The sequence below is a fragment of the Medicago sativa genome, chromosome 1, assembly GCF_051527215.1.
Source record: "Medicago sativa cultivar Bolivia chromosome 1, Bolivia_mono, whole genome shotgun sequence".
NCBI classification, from domain to species: Eukaryota; Viridiplantae; Streptophyta; class Magnoliopsida; order Fabales; family Fabaceae; genus Medicago; species Medicago sativa.
The window spans coordinates 89,535,958-89,553,045 of NC_140749.1; the positions used below are offsets into that span (position 1 = coordinate 89,535,958).

The 17,088-nt window shown below is 34.8% G+C and overlaps 3 protein-coding genes across 6 annotated transcripts; 2 read left to right on the forward strand and 1 right to left on the reverse strand.

Annotated features, from left to right (window-relative positions):
* The first annotated feature begins 3,175 nt into the window (after positions 1-3,175).
* Positions 3,176-4,351, forward strand: LOC146958905 (uncharacterized). The gene is made up of 2 exons (XM_085752764.1): positions 3,176-3,425; positions 3,750-4,351. The coding sequence occupies exons 1-2, from the start codon at positions 3,176-3,178 to the stop codon at positions 4,349-4,351; spliced, it is 852 nt and encodes a 283-aa protein (XP_085608890.1).
* A 1,162-nt stretch (positions 4,352-5,513) lies between these two features.
* LOC146958906 (cyclase-like protein 2) lies at positions 5,514-11,645 on the forward strand. Of its 2 annotated transcripts, none has more exons than XM_085740411.1 (7): positions 5,514-5,935; positions 6,319-6,363; positions 7,038-7,110; positions 8,025-8,122; positions 9,813-9,883; positions 11,063-11,209; positions 11,304-11,645. In XM_085740411.1, the coding sequence occupies exons 1-6, from the start codon at positions 5,533-5,535 to the stop codon at positions 11,186-11,188; spliced, it is 816 nt and encodes a 271-aa protein (XP_085596537.1). In that variant the 5' UTR covers positions 5,514-5,532; the 3' UTR covers positions 11,189-11,209; positions 11,304-11,645. The 2 variants fall into 2 exon arrangements, with proteins under 2 accessions (XP_085596537.1, XP_085596538.1); XM_085740412.1 differs by having other exon boundaries at positions 11,307-11,645.
* Positions 11,646-12,729: 1,084 nt separating this feature from the next.
* On the reverse strand, positions 12,730-16,900 carry LOC146958907 (putative diphthine methyl ester synthase). Of its 3 annotated transcripts, none has more exons than XM_085740410.1 (6): positions 16,806-16,900; positions 16,301-16,598; positions 15,985-16,214; positions 13,994-14,033; positions 13,644-13,735; positions 12,730-13,246 (listed from the first exon to the last, which is right to left on the reverse strand). In XM_085740410.1, the coding sequence occupies exons 2-6, from the start codon at positions 16,573-16,575 to the stop codon at positions 13,059-13,061; spliced, it is 825 nt and encodes a 274-aa protein (XP_085596536.1). In that variant the 5' UTR covers positions 16,576-16,598; positions 16,806-16,900; the 3' UTR covers positions 12,730-13,058. The 3 variants fall into 3 exon arrangements, with proteins under 3 accessions (XP_085596536.1, XP_085596535.1, XP_085596534.1); XM_085740409.1 differs by having other exon boundaries at positions 16,301-16,603; XM_085740408.1 differs by having other exon boundaries at positions 16,301-16,900.
* Positions 16,901-17,088: the final 188 nt, after the last annotated feature.

The following is a 17,088-nucleotide window of genomic DNA, read 5'->3' on the forward strand; positions in this document are numbered from 1 at the left end:
TCCACAAAAAAATCCACAAAAAAAATAATAAAATCAATTTTCCTTTTTTTTCCCCTCTTTTCTTGCTTCAGCCGTAACAAACATCACCACCACCATAACTACTTTATCACCACCACTCCACCACCCTAACAAACCTTCCTCAATCACCCCCTAACCTCCATAACCACCTCTAACCACCACAAAACCACCACATTCATCTCCATAACCTTCATAATCAAAAACTTCAAGCCACATTCATCTCCAATCTTGCAAATCCTTCATCCTCACATTCATCACCATCACCAACCTTCACTAATCCACCAAGAAATTCACCAATTCCATGATTCTTGCTTCGCTAATTCACACAATCCGCAAGCAATCTCTTCCTGTTCCAACGATCATACGTAGCTGAATTGGTCCAAGCAGAATCCGCACATCGCAAAGCAAAGAAGAGGAAGAAGCTTGAACGTGAGGAACAGCAGCAAAAACTCAACAACAATACGGCAGTGGCGAATTCAAGCTCAGAGGAGGACGATTTCGAATCCAACGCACCAGAACACATTCGAAAGAGGAGAATCTGAGGCTTCAAAAGGTAACTCGTTTCTTTCCCTTTTTTAGGATTTTGAATCAAGATGTATGAATTCGTGCATTCGTAAGTTCGCTTCGAGGATTCCAAAACTAGATTCATCCTTAGCGTGAAAAAGGTTGTTGAAAATGAAGGAGGATTCAGATTCGGAGGGAGTTTTCAAAAACTCTGTCGCGGCGGTGCCTGCGGCCACCACCGTGCCGGAGTTACGAAGCTTCGCCGGATTCTGGCTTTTTCTTACGAAGAAGATGAATCGGAGTTCTTGTTCGTATGGTTTTGCACAAATAGATGAAGGTTAGGACTGTTTGCTTCTGTTAATTGGTAGTTGATTTTTAGAACAAAGGGGATGAACAGCGCCTTTTGCCGTTTAGAAAAGAAAGAAGAAATCGATAGGAAAGAAGGAGAAGTTACATTTTGCTTTTCCTTCTGATTTGGTTTTATGCTGCATACCTTTGTTAACCCGTTAACCCATGACAATCATCCATTAAACCGATTCACCACAAATTTGTAGGCCCAACTGCTTTTTCTGTTGCTGTTTTCATCTTCTCTACAGTTTTGCTTTCTGTACCCCCCTGCACTGCTCATACACCCCCCATATCTCATTTCTTTTGAATCTCTTGCATGTTTTTTTAGTTCCGTTTTAATTTCATATGTGCCTTTCTAGCATTTAAATTGTGTCTGATATCATGCATCATTTTCAGTTTGTTTAGTTGTTTTAAACTTGTTTCATACATTTTGGTTCAAAACATTTTTATATCATGCACCTCTATCATATGTTTTGATTACATTTTCTTGCATCTTAATCCAAGAATCATTTTTTTTACGGCATGCATTATTGTTAATTTGGGTTTTAAAATCATTTTATGCATCTTTTGGTTATGGTCTCATCAAACATTCTTACAACCTAGCTTAAAAATTTAACTCTAGTTCCATGCATTTCAAACTTTTTCACTCCACAATATCTTGCGTTTAATCTTGCTTTAATATTTCGATTTCCACTTTATGTCTTGATGTGATACTTTTGAGCTTCTTATTATCTTGCTACATTGTTTTATTTCTAGTATAATCTCATGCATTTTCTTCTTGCAATTTATTTAGATTCCATGATATTAATGTGTATAACTAGGAGATGGATGTATATTTTTACCATTGGTTTGTAGCTTGGCAAAGAGGCCATAGAATGTATCTAGGCCAATGATGTAAAGGATAATGGACTCTAACGATGTACACCGACACAAGCACCGACACATGCACACACATCACTTTAGGTATATAGCTAGAATATGCATGTTTAGATGTATGTTTAGGATTGTATGTTTAGATGAATGTTTAGGCTTTATACTTAGAAAAATCAATTTTCCAAAAAAAAAACTTGAACAAATATCACTCAAATGTTTTTTCCTAATAAACCTTGGGATCAAAATCCCATTGTAATTTTCCTTTTTATTTTCTTAATCAAATTTTAATGAACTTTAATCATACTTAGACTATATTTTGCAAATAACTAATTTCACCTCACCTTTTCTTAAATTCTCATGCCCTTAAGGCCTCTCTCTCATTCTTCAAAATCCCATTTTCAAACTTAAAATCAACCAACAAAAACAAAAATATTTTTGAGAGAGAACTACGGTGGATTTGATCCCTTAAACGGGTACGTAGGCAAGGAACAAAATTCCTTCAATTCAACTAAAATAAAAATTCAAACACATTCTTCTCCCTCCAATTCTTCACTTAGAATATTCTTAGGTTTAATAAACACTTTCAAAATAGCATTTAAAAATAAAGCGCGCGCGTAGAAATTAAAGACGGTTCCTATAGGATACTATAGTCGTTATGGGTGCCTAACACCTTCCCGTTGCGAAAACAACTCCCGGACCTCGATTCTCAAGGGTTTTGCTTACTTTTTCCCTTCCCAAGAAAAAATAAGATATCACCGGTTTAAAAGGTTCAAACATAATCAATGTTTGACACCCAAAAACCAAGATAAAACAATCATGAAAGAGGTCTACGAAACAAAGTTAATCCCAGATCCAGTTCCGCCACGGTATTAGAGAAGCATATTGTCCTCCACTCCACATGTGTGATCTTGATATGGATCTTGTTGAAAGAAACATGGACAGGGAAGGCGTAATTCCACTTCCAGTTGATGGGGGTATTGAAGAAGGAATGCAGTTTCACAACAAAGAAGATTGTGTGCTCGCGATCAGATATTATAACGTCTAACAATCAGTAGATTACGACGTAAAGAAATCTGATCAAACGAGGTATGTCATTAGATGTACCAATTCAGCGTGCATATTTAGATTGCGAGCATCCCTTAGTAGAAGGAGTGGGAAATGGAAGATTGTCACTATGATTGGTCCGCCCAACTGCGCATCATCTTTAATGTCACAGGATCACCGCAAGCTTGACTATAACGTCATTTACGAGAGCATCAAGTCACTTGTGCATAAGGACGCGTCGATTAAGCCTAGTATGATTATTGCATATATTCGAGAAAGGTTTAATTACACAATCACATACAGAAAGGCATGGATGGCAAAGAACAAGGCGGTCGAGTCTATTTACGGGAATTAGGAGAAATCTTTTGAAGAACTTCCACAATGGTTAATGGTCATGAAAAACTCAAACCCAGGAACCATCGTAGACTTGAAAACTTTACCGAACCCAGACAGGACCACAAAGTTCCACCGTCTCTTTTGGGCTTTCCATCCTTGCATCGAAGGTTTTAAATTTAGCAAACCAGTTATCCACGTTGATGGGACGTGGTTGTACGACAAGTACATAGGGACATTGTTGTTGGCAGTTGCACAAGATGGAAACAACAAGACAATTTCAATCGCCTTTGTGTTGGTCGAAGGTGAGAAAAAAGGAGGGATGTGTTTTTTTTTTTTTTAAGAAATTTAAGAAAGCACGTGACACCAGGACATGATGTTTGCGTGATCTTTGATAGACATGAATCTATAAAAAGCGCATTCAATAACCCCAAAAATGGCTGGCACGGAAGTGGATCAACTCATGTGTTCTGCATTCGGCACATCCAACAGAATTTTCTCAGGGTGATCAAGGATCGAGAACTTAAGGATAAAGTTTCAAATATGGGTACAAACATGAAACATTTTTATTTTTTAGCATTTTATATGATATTAATTACTTAATATATATGATTATTTTCTTTCAAAAGATGCAAGGCATGCCATGAACATACCCTCATTCGAATACTATCGTAATGAAATTCGAGAGGCAAACAAACATGCATTAACTTGGCTCGATAATATACGCAAAGAAAAATGGACTCAGGCACATGACGGGGGTCGACGATGGGGTCATATGACAACTAATATTGTCGAGTCATGGAACATCATTTATAAGGGAATTCGCAACCTCCCTGTCACAGCTCTTGTCCAATCAACCTACTATAGGTTGGCGTGTCTATTTGCCAATAGAGCACAGAAGGCGTATGCAAGGGTAGGTTCTGGTGATCCATTCACGGATCATTGTATGAAGGAGACTCAAGAATCTGTGATTAAGTCCAACACTCACCAAGTTGATCAATTCGACAGACAAAGGTATATTTTCTCTGTCCGTGAAACAATCAATTATAGGGAGGGAAGACCGATGGGAACATTCAAGGTAGACCTACAAGCAGGGTGGTGTGACTGTGGAAAATTTCAGGCTTTACATTTGCCTTGCTCTCATGTTATAGCCGCGTGTTCTAGTTTTCATCATGATTATCGAACCCTTATACCAGCTGTGTTTACAAATGAGTGTATACGCAATCTATAACACAAGGTTCGAAGTAGTCCATGACAAAAGTTATTGGCCCCCACATGAAGGTCCAAAGCTTTGCCACGATCCAACCATGCGAAGATTAAAGAAAGGTCGTCCAAACAGTACTTGCATCTTGACTGAAATGGATGTTGTGGAAAAAGCACCGACAAAATGTGGATTGTGTTCCAAGACCGGTCATATTCGCAGAAATTGTCCAACTGTTAATCACCAGTAGTTGATTTTCTTCGTAATGTATTTTATTCCGAATTATCTTAATATAATTATTATTACTATTATCATTTTGCTCACCTATTTATTAATAATGTTTAATTGTTTTTCATTAAAAATATTTATATACAATGCAGGCAATTTCATTAAAAAATAATACACAACGTTTACATTATATTATATACTAGATGAACCTTCTTTCAAAAACAAAATTAAATTTCCTTAAAAAAAAACAAAATTAAACTAAAATGGCATGATCGCCATTTTATATATGGAACAAGGGACTGGTGCAAAAAAAAAAAAAATTAAGTGCTCGCCAATTGAAAGTGAGTACAATTCTTGCTCGCCAACATAAATTAAGAACGCACAGAGTTATTCAGACAGAGCCTGCAAGTTTGCAGATGATGGTTGGAAAAATTGACATGTTCGCCAAGTTAAAAGAAGAACAAGGGCATTTACATCAATGATTTTCAACTAGGGGCAGACATATCATTTTTTTTGGTGATAGGGGCAGAAAAAAATAAATTCCGTATTTTTGTGCTTCATTGATACTATTTTGTTGGTACCAATGAAATGATTCAAAAGCAAGCTAACATTACATTATCCGTGATTAATCTACCATAAATAAAAGCATTTTGAAACTTTCCAATAATATCCAGAGCATCAAGAGATTAATCCACCAAAGATTTTCCTAATAAATTTAAACTAGAAGAGATTTTTTTGGCAGCAAATCTACAAGAGTTTTGACGTCACTGAACAACGTGTTGTGTTTGTCGTCCCCTGGGAGTTAATGAAACGCACCGTATGCCTCTTAAGTCTCAGTCAACAAAAACTACCCAAATCAAATATCACCTCAAAAACAAAAACAAAACAACTGCGTGGTCAAACATCATCATCTCATCTTATTATCAGTGAAAAGAATAAAAGCGCGAGGGAGGGTGTAGTAAGTAAAAACAAACAGCACTACCATGATGAAGTCTCTACTTCTATTTGCTGCGTTTCTCTCTGCGATTTCCTTCGCCGCAGCCTCCACCGCTTATCCTTCCGTCCCGGGCATTGACGCCGGCGACTGTGGCCTCACCGGCGACGAAACTCTCCTTGTTCCTCCAAGACGTGAAGTCTACGATGCCGGAAGAATATTCGATATCTCCCACAAGTACACCCCCGAGTTGCCGGTTTGGGAGTCGAAGGAAGGGTTAGCACACTTCTTGTGGCTTGCTGTAAGCATGAAGAATGGCTCACGCGCTAATGGCTCCGCTATGCAGCTCGGTGCTCATACTGGCACTCATGTTGATGCACCCGGTCATTTCTATGATAATTACTTTGATGCTGGATTCGATGTTGATTCCCTTGATTTGCGTCTCCTCAATGGTATACCATCCTTCTTTTCTTCATTTCAATACTCTTTGCAACAATCATAGTAGTATTATGGTCCTGTTTGGATAAACATAAACAAATAATAACTGCTTATGTATAGGCTATTTTTATCATAAGCTCTGCAATAAAGTTAAATTAGCTCAAAACAACTTATCAACATGTTATAAGCTGTTTTCACAAGTCAAAGAGTCTCACACGGGCTTATTCTGGGAGATATGCTCAAATAAACCGATCCTCAACAATAATTTTAATTATTAGTAGTAGTATTCGTTATTATTTTGTTTTCCTGTTTCATTTGTCATATTTGGAATACATTGATCGCTGATTATAAGTCAGTTAGATGTTGACAACTGATACACCAATTGTTCTGTTCGCAGGTCTTACCCTTTTGGTTGATGTTCCACGGGACACCAACATTACTGGTATGTACAACTGATGCTCTTATTTAAATCATTTAATTTGTTGAATTGCTGCATAATTCAGTCTCTTAATTTTCTTGGCCATGCAATTGTTAAGGCTCTAGTTAGCAAGACCAGTTTTTGAGCTTATAGCGGATAGTATATAGCTTATAAGCTCGTATGACCAAAATAGACCTGTTTGGTAACAATTTTTTTCTCATGAGCTTATGGCATTTTTTGATAACCTACTTCAAGTAGCATTTGAGCTTATAACTTATCATTTTTTTCCTTCAATTTTACTTTTGTTATCTTAATTTAGTTTTTTTTAAATATTAATTAACAAATCTTTTTATGTCATTTCATACTTTGTTCAACCACTAATTTTACAAAACACTACAAATTCAATCCCTAGCGTATCAACTCTTTGTTATAAGTTCATCCACTATTAGCTATCTCTGCTACTTTTCCAAACACCTAAATCTTCCCAAACAAAGAATAAATGTGATAGAAAATTTTACATTTCTTAGAAGTTTGCAGTGCTGCTCTCAAGCATGAAATTTGGCGAATGCTTTGCTTTCCCATTTACAAACTGTTTTCTGAGCCGTTTCATTTTGAATTTCTGTTCTGAAAATGCTAACTTATCCCCATTACCAGTGGTTATATTTAATTAAAATATTTAAAAATGTATCTTTTTTCAGCTGAAGTTATGAAGTCCTTGAATATCCCTAAAGGTGTAAGCCGTGTGCTCTTCAGAACATTAAATACTGACAGGTAAGTTGTATAAGTTACTTGTGCCACGACTCATGTAGAAGCATCTTCTTTTTGTTTTTTTTTCTTCCAGAAAAGAAGCTAGTGTTAAGATGTTTTTTCAAGGCATCTTCATAGTTCTTGCATATGCACGGAATGTGTTTTGTATTACATTCATATACTTCTATCTTTTGGAAACTGTATATCACAGAGTTTCAATTTTTAGGTTGCACCTTCTGAGTCATGGTAATTTGAACATGGACTGTTAGTCTACACATAGGCAATAGTTGCTTCTTCATTTTTTCTTTAAGGTTTAAGATGGATAAACCATTGGACGACGGAGAAGGGGTGGGCGGTAGGCAGAGGTTATACTTAAGAACACAATTTGCTAAGTACCAATGATATATTATTTTCAACTGGAGCTTGGAAATGAGATTATAGCTATTGATTTCAAAACAAGTTTTGTAAGATGATAATAATTTTTTTTATAGTTAATATTTAATTCATAAAAGAGAAAGAAAGAATTAGAAAAGATCCATGGCTCTAACGAGTGAACTTTATGGGTGAAAATGAAAGTCACATGACATAAATTTAGAAGCAAAAAATAGGAAATTTCGAAGCTGTTCTCTAGTTTTTGCAGTTTTGTGAATGCAATTTACCAAACTTTAAGGTATGTTTGGATGGGGAAGATTGGACAGGGGAAGGGTATTAATTAAAAGAATTGCTATTTCAGTGAAAAGGTTTATAGGTAGTTCTTCTCCTTCATTTTACTACAACATAAACTTGAGGTGTTTGATTTGATTTTACTATTTAAGCATCAATGATTCATATGTCAGTATATATTACTATAACCTTGTAACTTCAACCTTTAGCTTAGTGATATGTTTGTTTATTAGAAGTTACATATGACTTATAGGCAATTTTTGTTGAAATGCTAGGCGGCTTATGTTTAAGAAGGAATTTGACACAAGCTATGTTGGATTCATGGAGGATGGTGCAAAATGGCTGGTGGAGAACACTGACATCAAACTTGTTGGTAAGATAGAAATCACTGTGTATGATTCGGGTTGTTTCCTATTTTTTTTCTCCTGTGTCTTTATTTATTCAAATAATTGGTATCCATCCAAAGTTTGCATTTGTAATTTTATTCAGTCATATTTCTCGTTCAAATCAGTCTTCTTCACCTAATAACGTGGGGTCATTAACTTATATACACCTCATTGCGCACTTCAAATTCTGACCATTTCTTCTGTCTTGACTTGGTCTATCTTGTAATTTTTTCCGGCTCATTTTTTTGGATGAAAAGGAAGGGGCAAAGCCCTCTCTACGAAATTAAAAATTAGGTCCATGAAAGACTAAACCGAGTACACATCTTTCAGGTGGAAGTTCCAAACAAAGAAAGACATTGCATAAAAAAAAAATACAACAATTATCATCTAAAGATAGAACATGTTTTGCTGAACTGTTTGCAGCCCCATTTGCTCATGGGACATAGGGCCCGTTTGGATTGGCTTATTTTTTAGCTTATGCAAATAAATGAGCTTTTATGTGTTATTCATAAGCTTGTCAAGGTAGTTTATGAAAAAACAGCTTATGAAGATACAATTTTTGTTAGTGAGAACTTGTGAATTAACAGAATAGCTTATTTATTTGCATAAGCTATTTTTCATAAGCTAAAAAATAAGCCAATCCAAACGGGCCCATAATTGAAGTGAATGGCATCTATATTCTTGGCTATTTAAAGAGCTCTCGCTACCAAAACAGAACGGATGAAACACAGGACATCTAATGTAGTCTTCATTTGGCTTAGCCTACTTGGTTATTTCCTTTGTTGACCTTTAAGGCTTCCTAGCAAAAAGAAGAATAATTGATTCATCTCTAGAATTCCTAGTATCCTCGATTAGATATTGGGTCTGAATCATGATTTGGAGGAGAGTGTGGGCTTTGTCTTTCAAAACTAATTCATTCCTAGCACACAAAACTTGTCCAAAATAACAGCAAAATACATGCTCCAGCTACTAGAAAAACTAGAATTCGAAAAGTCATTTAGATTACACCTGAGCCATTCCCTAGCGTCGGTTCCAATGTGGTTTGAATCGATATCAATTTGCCTGAAAAGCCTCCAAATCTGCAAAACTTGGCTGCAGTCCCTAAAAAAGCATGTAAACAGTTTCCGAAACCAATTTTGCAGTGCAGCCAAAGATCACTCTCTGTCATCTCACAATGCTTTCTAGTTGAATTTGTCATGAAGATACCTCTACAGATCTTCCACAGAAGCAATGTGATTCTCTCTGGGCTCTTCCACAGTTGGTATTACTTAACTGTTTCATGCTTTTCACATGTAATATCAAATGTCAAATATTTTTTTCTGCTTGTGGCAATGCATGATTATCATAGACACATTTTTTTTTTTTTTTTTGTATTTTCATTCTATTTTTTTCCACAATTTTTTACGTGTGATTCAAACCCATATCCACCGGCAAACCATTCCTGCATTGTGTGCAAAATATTGCTACTATTATTATTATATATGTTCCTTAACTATTTAGCCCCTCATTAAGATCAGCCAAGCTCTGCCACTTGTCAATACCTATTTAAAATTTACGTTTTAATATCTTGTGCAATGGAACAACTTCAGCGGAAACCTTAGTCATATTTCTGCTTCTGTCTTTTCCTAGTGGAAGCCATTTTTGTGCTAATGCAATTTCTGGTGTTGTAATTGGTAGGAGTTGATTACTTATCTGCCGCGGCTTATGTTAACTCGGTAGAGTCTCATCTTGTTTTTTTGGAAAGCAGGGTAAGAAAGTTTTGTCCTCTGTTGGTAGTTTATGCATATTTTACTCCTTCGTTATGGTAAGTTAACTGTTCGTACTTTTTGAGTTGAAAAAACTATAAATAAAATAGAATATGCAAATAGGATCTTGTTGGATGAAATATACTAATTAATGTCGAAAGTATGGGACTATTCTCTTTTCTTGAACTTTCAAAAAATTTCTTGAACTTTCAAACTTTTAATATTATTGATAATGATGGGTTCAATGCTCAAGTGCAGATTTTGTTACTCCTTATGGTAATAAATTTCATTTGGTGTTTTCAAAAGCAGTGATGGTAGTGTCAATTAAATGTCTTCTACTCTATCATTTGATGTCTTGTTCAGGGAAATAACTATTTATTTGATCACCTCATACCTCGAGTCGTTAAACTGATGTACTATTCATGTCCGACCCGTAACCACAGACCTAGTGTCATGATAATTTATGAAGTTTATGAAAACTTAGATATAACTATCAGCACTAATAAATTTCTCTATTCATTCTTACTAGAATTTTATAGCTGATAAGGTTTATCCAGCCTCAATTCGCTCATTTGGGTTCATCTGTTGATGAACCAATCGATAGTAGTGGTGCATATGTATGCATTCTATTCTTGGAGGCTGTTGTCACTATTTGACAAATAATATATAGTTTATTTGGAGCGATACTTTCAGTTTTAGAAAAAAGAGAGAGGTTGCTAGAACGTGTCCATTTATTTCCGGGGTAATAGTCACTTTGGTACCTGAATGTGTAGCAAGTAGTCACAATAGTCCTTCAATGTATCAAAATTCCAAAATAGTCCCTCATTGTCCACTTTATTAGTCAAAATAGTCCCTAAAGCTTAAATAACCCCTTAATACTCACAATAACTCTTTTGATATAAGGACTAAAATAATAATAATTAAGTACGTATAAAGACTAATATGACAATAAGTAAGTCTATTGAAGGACTAATACGACAATATAAATGAAATATTTTAATATCAAGGACTATTTTGACTAACAAAGTGCGCAATCAGGGACTATTTTGCTATTTCGATACATTGAGGGACTATTGTGACTACTCGTCACTCATTCAAGGACCAAAATGACTATTTCCCCTTTATTTCCTTGTTTGAAAACTCATCGATGAGCAATGCACTAACAAAGGTCAAATGCATCAGGAAATCATTCTTGTGGAAGGCCTTAAGCTAGATGGCGTCCCAGCAGGATTATATTCACTCAATTGCTTGCCTCTCAGGTTGGTTGGTTCTGAGGCATCACCAATACGATGTATTCTGATCGGATGATGAAGTCCACTGAGTTGCACGGTATGATCATATATATGCTATCAACCTCCAACTTTGAGTCTCTCATTGTTTCTTTGCATTATCCTGATCCTTGTCATATCAAATGTTGAAACAGCAGTAGAAAGGTGAAATGGCCGCAGGATGCAACTTAGCCCAAAGATAGCCAGCGGTATCGACAAGGAGCTTTTTGATGCAAACCAAACCAATAGTAGTATCTTGAATGATAGTCTTTAACTCTCTCTTTTACGGGCTTAGGTTGTAATATTATTGTTGGGACCACGTTTGTTTGCCAAGTCCTTGTGCACTATTTGAACTTGTAGACCTGTGCGCATAAATTCCCTTAAGCTATTGACGCAATAATTCTCTCTTGTAAGCGTTATACAAACATTTATACTGTATATAACTATAAGGGAATACAACATTAGTAAAATAGGAATAATATTAGATTTCATCAAAACTTTATACATTACAATATTATTTAAATCTGATTGAAATAAGAATACTTTCACTACAAAATTTTATACACCAAGGTAAAGAGATAAACTAGTTACTACATAGCTTCTCCATGTAGTTCACTTTCAAACATTCAAATCACACAGTCACAAACCAAAGAATAAAGAAATGTTTTCAACAGATTGGCAATAGCAAAAACATTTACAAAATTATGAATTCCATGAGTTTCCATTTTCATGAATGGAACAATGGATTGAGAATCAAGCTCCAAAGGCAAGTAGAAAATAATCCAAGATTCATCCCTTTAATCCTATGTACATTTTTCGTTATTCTTTGTTATATAAATACTCTTCATGGATTTGTCTCTCCTTTTTCTTTTCGCGAATCTCTTTGCGGTGTTTCTTTGTTATATATATACTCTTCATGGATTTGTCTCTCCTTTTTCTTTTCGCGAATCTCTTTGCGGTGTTAGTAAAGCCAAATAAACTTTACGACTTCATATAAAGTTGGTCCATTTTAATTTTACTCACCGGTTGAATCAACATTATACAAAAATATATGTATATTTTGTTTAAACAACTTATCATGATGCCAATTACAGTGTTGCTCTGCCACTGTGAATTTCAAGCCAAAATGGGTTCACTACTTTGCTGGTTAAAAAGTTACACGCTAACAAAAAAACTCTTGCGAACTATTTTGAAACACCAAACAGTTAGAAGCCAAAGCTAACTACAATGCCCATTTTGAGGTTTCAAGGAATTTACATAAAAATTTATTTATTTGTATAAGCTAGTTTTCATAAACTCAAAAATAAGTCAATCCATGTAAGCAATTGTTTTAGTGAATTCTTTTCATCTTGTCAACTCTTTTTTTCTTCTTTCTATTCATTGCATGCAGTGAATAAATTTTGTTAATATATCTTATCTTGTGGCTGTATAACAAAAAAAAAAACTTTTAAAAAAATATAAAAGGAAAACTGAATAACTTTTTTTTAGAGGGAAAAACTAAATAACTAAACTTATTTAAAATAAAAATTATCGAAAAATGTTAAATAGTCATGAACGGTAGACAGGAGTGTAGGATGCATCTTTGCATGAAGTTCTGTTGCTATTTTTCTTTTTTCAATTAAATAACTGCTAGATTTCAAGTGTTATTTTTGTCAGTATTGTTATTCAATCAGAAAAAAATCCTAGTGATCTGCAAGAGATTAAATTACAAACCCGTATGCTTATATTTTCCATAAACAGTAAAAAATTAAATTCATCTTCTCCGCTAACAGGGCTTGCAGCAACTCTCGTCGCTGATGCTGCTGAATATTCCAAAAAGGAGCCCAATGACAACAGAATGGACGATTTTGGGGCTCCTTCAACAAAAACCATTTTGCTGACTTTAATGGTCATGTGTCTTGATGTTGTAACTACATCCTGCATCTGTAGAAATCCAGCATTTCTTCCTCCAAAGGATGGGTCTTGCCTGTTATGACTAGGCAATGCAAAGGTGCTCCAAAATCAATCAACTGTAGCTGCTTCATTGTTCCGGCTACTACCTTCTGATCTTCACTTCCAATCCGAGCAAACCCAACACACTCAGTATCTTCAGAGTAGGCTGCAAGGCAGTGTGAGATACTATTATTGATTTGATCGATATGATTCGTGTGAGAAAAAAAATATATTGAACAATTATCACAGTGAAAATTGTCTTCTCATCAAATAGATAATATTGTAAGAAAACACATTGGTTCCCTTCTTTTTTTTTTTCTAGAGGAACTTCAATTGTTCAATAGCACAGTATTTAGAAAAAAAAACAAAAAACTGAAAATGTGCTTATTATGGTAAATTTCTGACAGACAAGGAAAAAATCCATATCAAATTTCAAATATGTATACTTGAATATATTAGTGTACAATCAAGAAAAGCATAATCCATTTCCTGCACACAAAAAAACGCATAACCCAAACTTGAAATTCATGCCTAGAGTGATGTAAATGTTCAAAAGAACTCACCAGCTTCTTCATGCGCTTGTGCAATCTCCAATAGCTGGTCAATGGCTGTGTTGATCGTCATGTATCTGGGTGGTTCATAGGCTTTTCTTCCTCTTAAATGAACCAAAAAATAAAGATAAATAAAAAACAATGAATATGAAGACATTGAGTCATTGACAAAACCGGATAATAAGAAAATATCGCTCAAAGCCATGATACTTCTCAGAACATAAGAAGGAATAAATCGCTCAATGTCATGATACTGCTCAGAACATAAGAATAACTTCCAGAGAAACACACAACCCATACTTAATGACCACCAAAGAAACTACATAATCAACAGAAAAAAAAGGACGATTTAGAAAACCAACCTGCACAAAGATTCCAACGTGGGCTCCTTCACCCTAATATCTGTAACCATAGCAAAGTGTAAATTATATTAGTTTTTCTCAACAAAGAAAAGGAATACCTTCAGTACCCTTCCCAGAAAACCAATTTGCCCCTCTAATGCTCTCATCTAACTCAGCCAGTACAATCACTTAGAAAATTTATATAAATCTTATAAGTATCAATATTGTTCAGTATACAAGTATTGTGTTTTGAGTTGGTCAACACAAACAGGAACGAAAACTTAAGTAACTGCATTCCCAATTTTGAAGCTTTAAAAATCATGTTATAACTCCTAAATCACATTTTAATAATAAAGTAACTGCATTTCAAAATTATCAATTATTTACAAAACATGTTTTCAGCCTAAATCACATTTTAATAATAAAGTAACTGCATTTCCAAATATTTACAAAAAAAGTTTTCAGCCTTGAAAAAATGGATATAGTATGAAAGATATAATTCACCACCATGCAAACAAACAAGTCACCATAAAGCTCAACGGTTTTTCTTTCATTTGCACAGGGAAACACTGCATTACTAAGAAAACTACTAAAAAAGTCCAAACTGAACCAATTAAAGACATACACGAATAACATCAATTTTATAAGGTATTCGCAGATTACTTGTTTTATCAACTATCACTTTAAAATGAGGATATCATACAATGCCATGTAGCATAAGAAAAATAAGATCTCTTTTCTAATGCTGCATAATTCATAGTGAAGTTGTCTTGATTTTGCTAGTTTTTGAGCATGCAAGAAGTTTTGAATTTTCTCCTCGGCCTTTCGTGGTTTGCACTGAATGAAAGGAACAAACAAGTCTAATATGTACTCGAAAAAAATCAATGCAGACTCTATGAGTAAGAATATACGATGCAAAGAGAACGATTGTATCATGTCTTTTTACTTTCTCATACACTTACTCCATGAATGGAAAACAACTTAACAATTGCGTATATATTAAATCGATAGATAAGGTTAATAAGTAAGGATAAGTCAGTTGTATTAGAAAGGAAGGAAGGAAGGAGCAATAATAACTAAGATATATGGTCAGTGCATGATTAGCTTATTAAGTTAAGCCAAGTGATACTTGATCACACGTTAACTGAAGGAAGTAACACTTAAATATTTATTTTCAGAAATCTTATCGATCTTGTATCGGCAAACAAGTGGACCATGTTTGAAACTTCAAAGAGTATGGCGTTTTAAGACAAAGGCAAAATCAGGAAGGTAGAGAAAGGGATCATGCATGGTTAAAAATTCAATTAATGGACAGAATAATAATATGGCCATGATTTGTCAAAAAATAATAATATGTAGGTATGGCATATAAAATCAATGAGTTTTTAATCAGACAAGTGAATATGGAAATAGTGATCTCTTATTGTATTTCTTCTATTACAGTAGAAGGTGATACATATAAAGTTTGTGTTATTGTGCTGCAACAATAGAAGAATATTATTGACTGAAAACTAACTAAGCAACTCTCTTATTTCTACCAACCTGAGATCTATCTGATAACATGGAGTATTATAACCAGAAATGTTGATTCTCACAATACAACAGGTATTTTGATCAAAGAGGACAAGTTTCTCCTTTTTTGCATTGGAAGCCTTGGTCCTTAATTAATATGCACAAATAAAAACAAACAAATCTTCAACTAGTATACTGAACAGCATTGTAGGAAAGAGAATGACCTTTAATACCCCTTCTAAAGAACGACGATGCCGCTCTATAGGGCATATCATTGTAGAATTTTAACAAATCGCTATAACGGAAGGGAATAAATTAAGTGCCAGTGTTGTTAAATCGTGGCTATAGCGCATAGCATTCTATTGTGTTTTAGCACTACATGATCAGACTGTTGCCTTAAAAGATGTAATAATTATTCCAGATTCAATGCATTTTCTTGTGATAAAATTTCAATGAATTGAGCATTAGTTGAGATTAAGAATAGCAGAAAGTAAGCTAACCTAACAGGCAAAGTGTGTGAAGTCCGAAAATTCGATTTTGTTGAATTTTTTGATAGAAGCTATCAGGTCTCCATGTCTCGGTAAAAAAGGGTATTGAAACAGTCTCCCCATAATGATATAGCTGCAAACCACAAATCCCAATTGCATTCAAAACAGAAGCATTGTGCACTATTTTGACTTCAATTCCCATCTTCTTTGCTCGAACAACAAGATCAGTGTGAGTAGTAGCCCTGCGAAGAAAACAAAAAATAAGAAACTGAAGCAGAAGAATAATTAAAATGTTGAAGCAGGGTAAGAGAAGTAGTAGCATACGTACCCAAAAGGGTCACCAACAACAAGGAAAGCAACATGAGAAAGATGAGCTTGGGAGAGAATAACATCAACTTTTTCTTCAACCATTTCTCTATCTGCAAGTGTAATGGATTTACCGTATAGTTTTTCTAGATTGGAGAGGCCGTTTGAAGAGAGACCGAAGGAGAGAAGAGAAGTGTAAGCTTCCATATAAACTTTGTCGCATTTATGAATAGCTTGTAAACCTTTGAGGGTGATATCTTGGTCGTTGCCCAACCCTAAACCGATTATGTATAACATTTTTCTACTGAACTGTGCTCCTTCTTGACTAGTCATATCAAATCAGTTCGTGAATTCGAAATTGAAAAGTACCCAAACTCATACAATGCAACATCATCAAATAAATGGCATTGCAAATAATCAACGGCAACACAATATGGTGAACAAAAGCATCGATGAGCAACAAATCAAATAGTAGAAAAACAAGAAGAACAACAACAAAAAATCAATTGCAATGGAGAAGAGCTTACCGTCGCAGCGCAGAGAGAGAGGTAATGACACAGCCTGTGGGGAGAGTTTGCTGGCGAGTATTCAGAGTTGTTCTGATTGAAAACTCAAATTAAGTGGATTTTTGTTTGAAAAAACTCATACGTCAAATTAATAATAATAATAATTTTTTTTTGGGTACAGCGTCAAAATAATAATATTAATTTATTATTATTTTTTTTTTTTTAACAATGATTAATTAACTGGTCATACCTTTTTTTATGCAATTAATTGGCCATGTTGGGCTCTCAGTTAAGAAAGCAAAAT

Excerpts from the sequence above, each read along its gene's own strand:
- LOC146958906 (XM_085740411.1), top strand. The coding sequence starts at position 5,533 with ATGATGAAGTCTCTACTTCTATTTGCTGCGTTTCTCTCTGCGATTTCC. Across the intron at positions 7,111-8,024 it reads AGAACATTAAATACTGACAG|GCGGCTTATGTTTAAGAAGG; the intron begins GTAAGTTGTATA and ends TTGAAATGCTAG. Across the intron at positions 9,884-11,062 it reads TTGTTTTTTTGGAAAGCAGG|GAAATCATTCTTGTGGAAGG; the intron begins GTAAGAAAGTTT and ends CAAATGCATCAG.
- LOC146958905 (XM_085752764.1), top strand. The coding sequence starts at position 3,176 with ATGGTCATGAAAAACTCAAACCCAGGAACCATCGTAGACTTGAAAACT. Across the intron at positions 3,426-3,749 it reads CGCCTTTGTGTTGGTCGAAG|ATGCAAGGCATGCCATGAAC; the intron begins GTGAGAAAAAAG and ends TTCTTTCAAAAG.
- LOC146958907 (XM_085740408.1), bottom strand. The coding sequence starts at position 16,611 with ATGACTAGTCAAGAAGGAGCACAGTTCAGTAGAAAAATGTTATACATA. Across the intron at positions 16,215-16,300 it reads GTTGTTGGTGACCCTTTTGG|GGCTACTACTCACACTGATC; the intron begins GTACGTATGCTA and ends TTTTCTTCGCAG. Across the intron at positions 14,034-15,984 it reads TCACACACTTTGCCTGTTAG|ATATTAGGGTGAAGGAGCCC; the intron begins GTTAGCTTACTT and ends CTATGGTTACAG.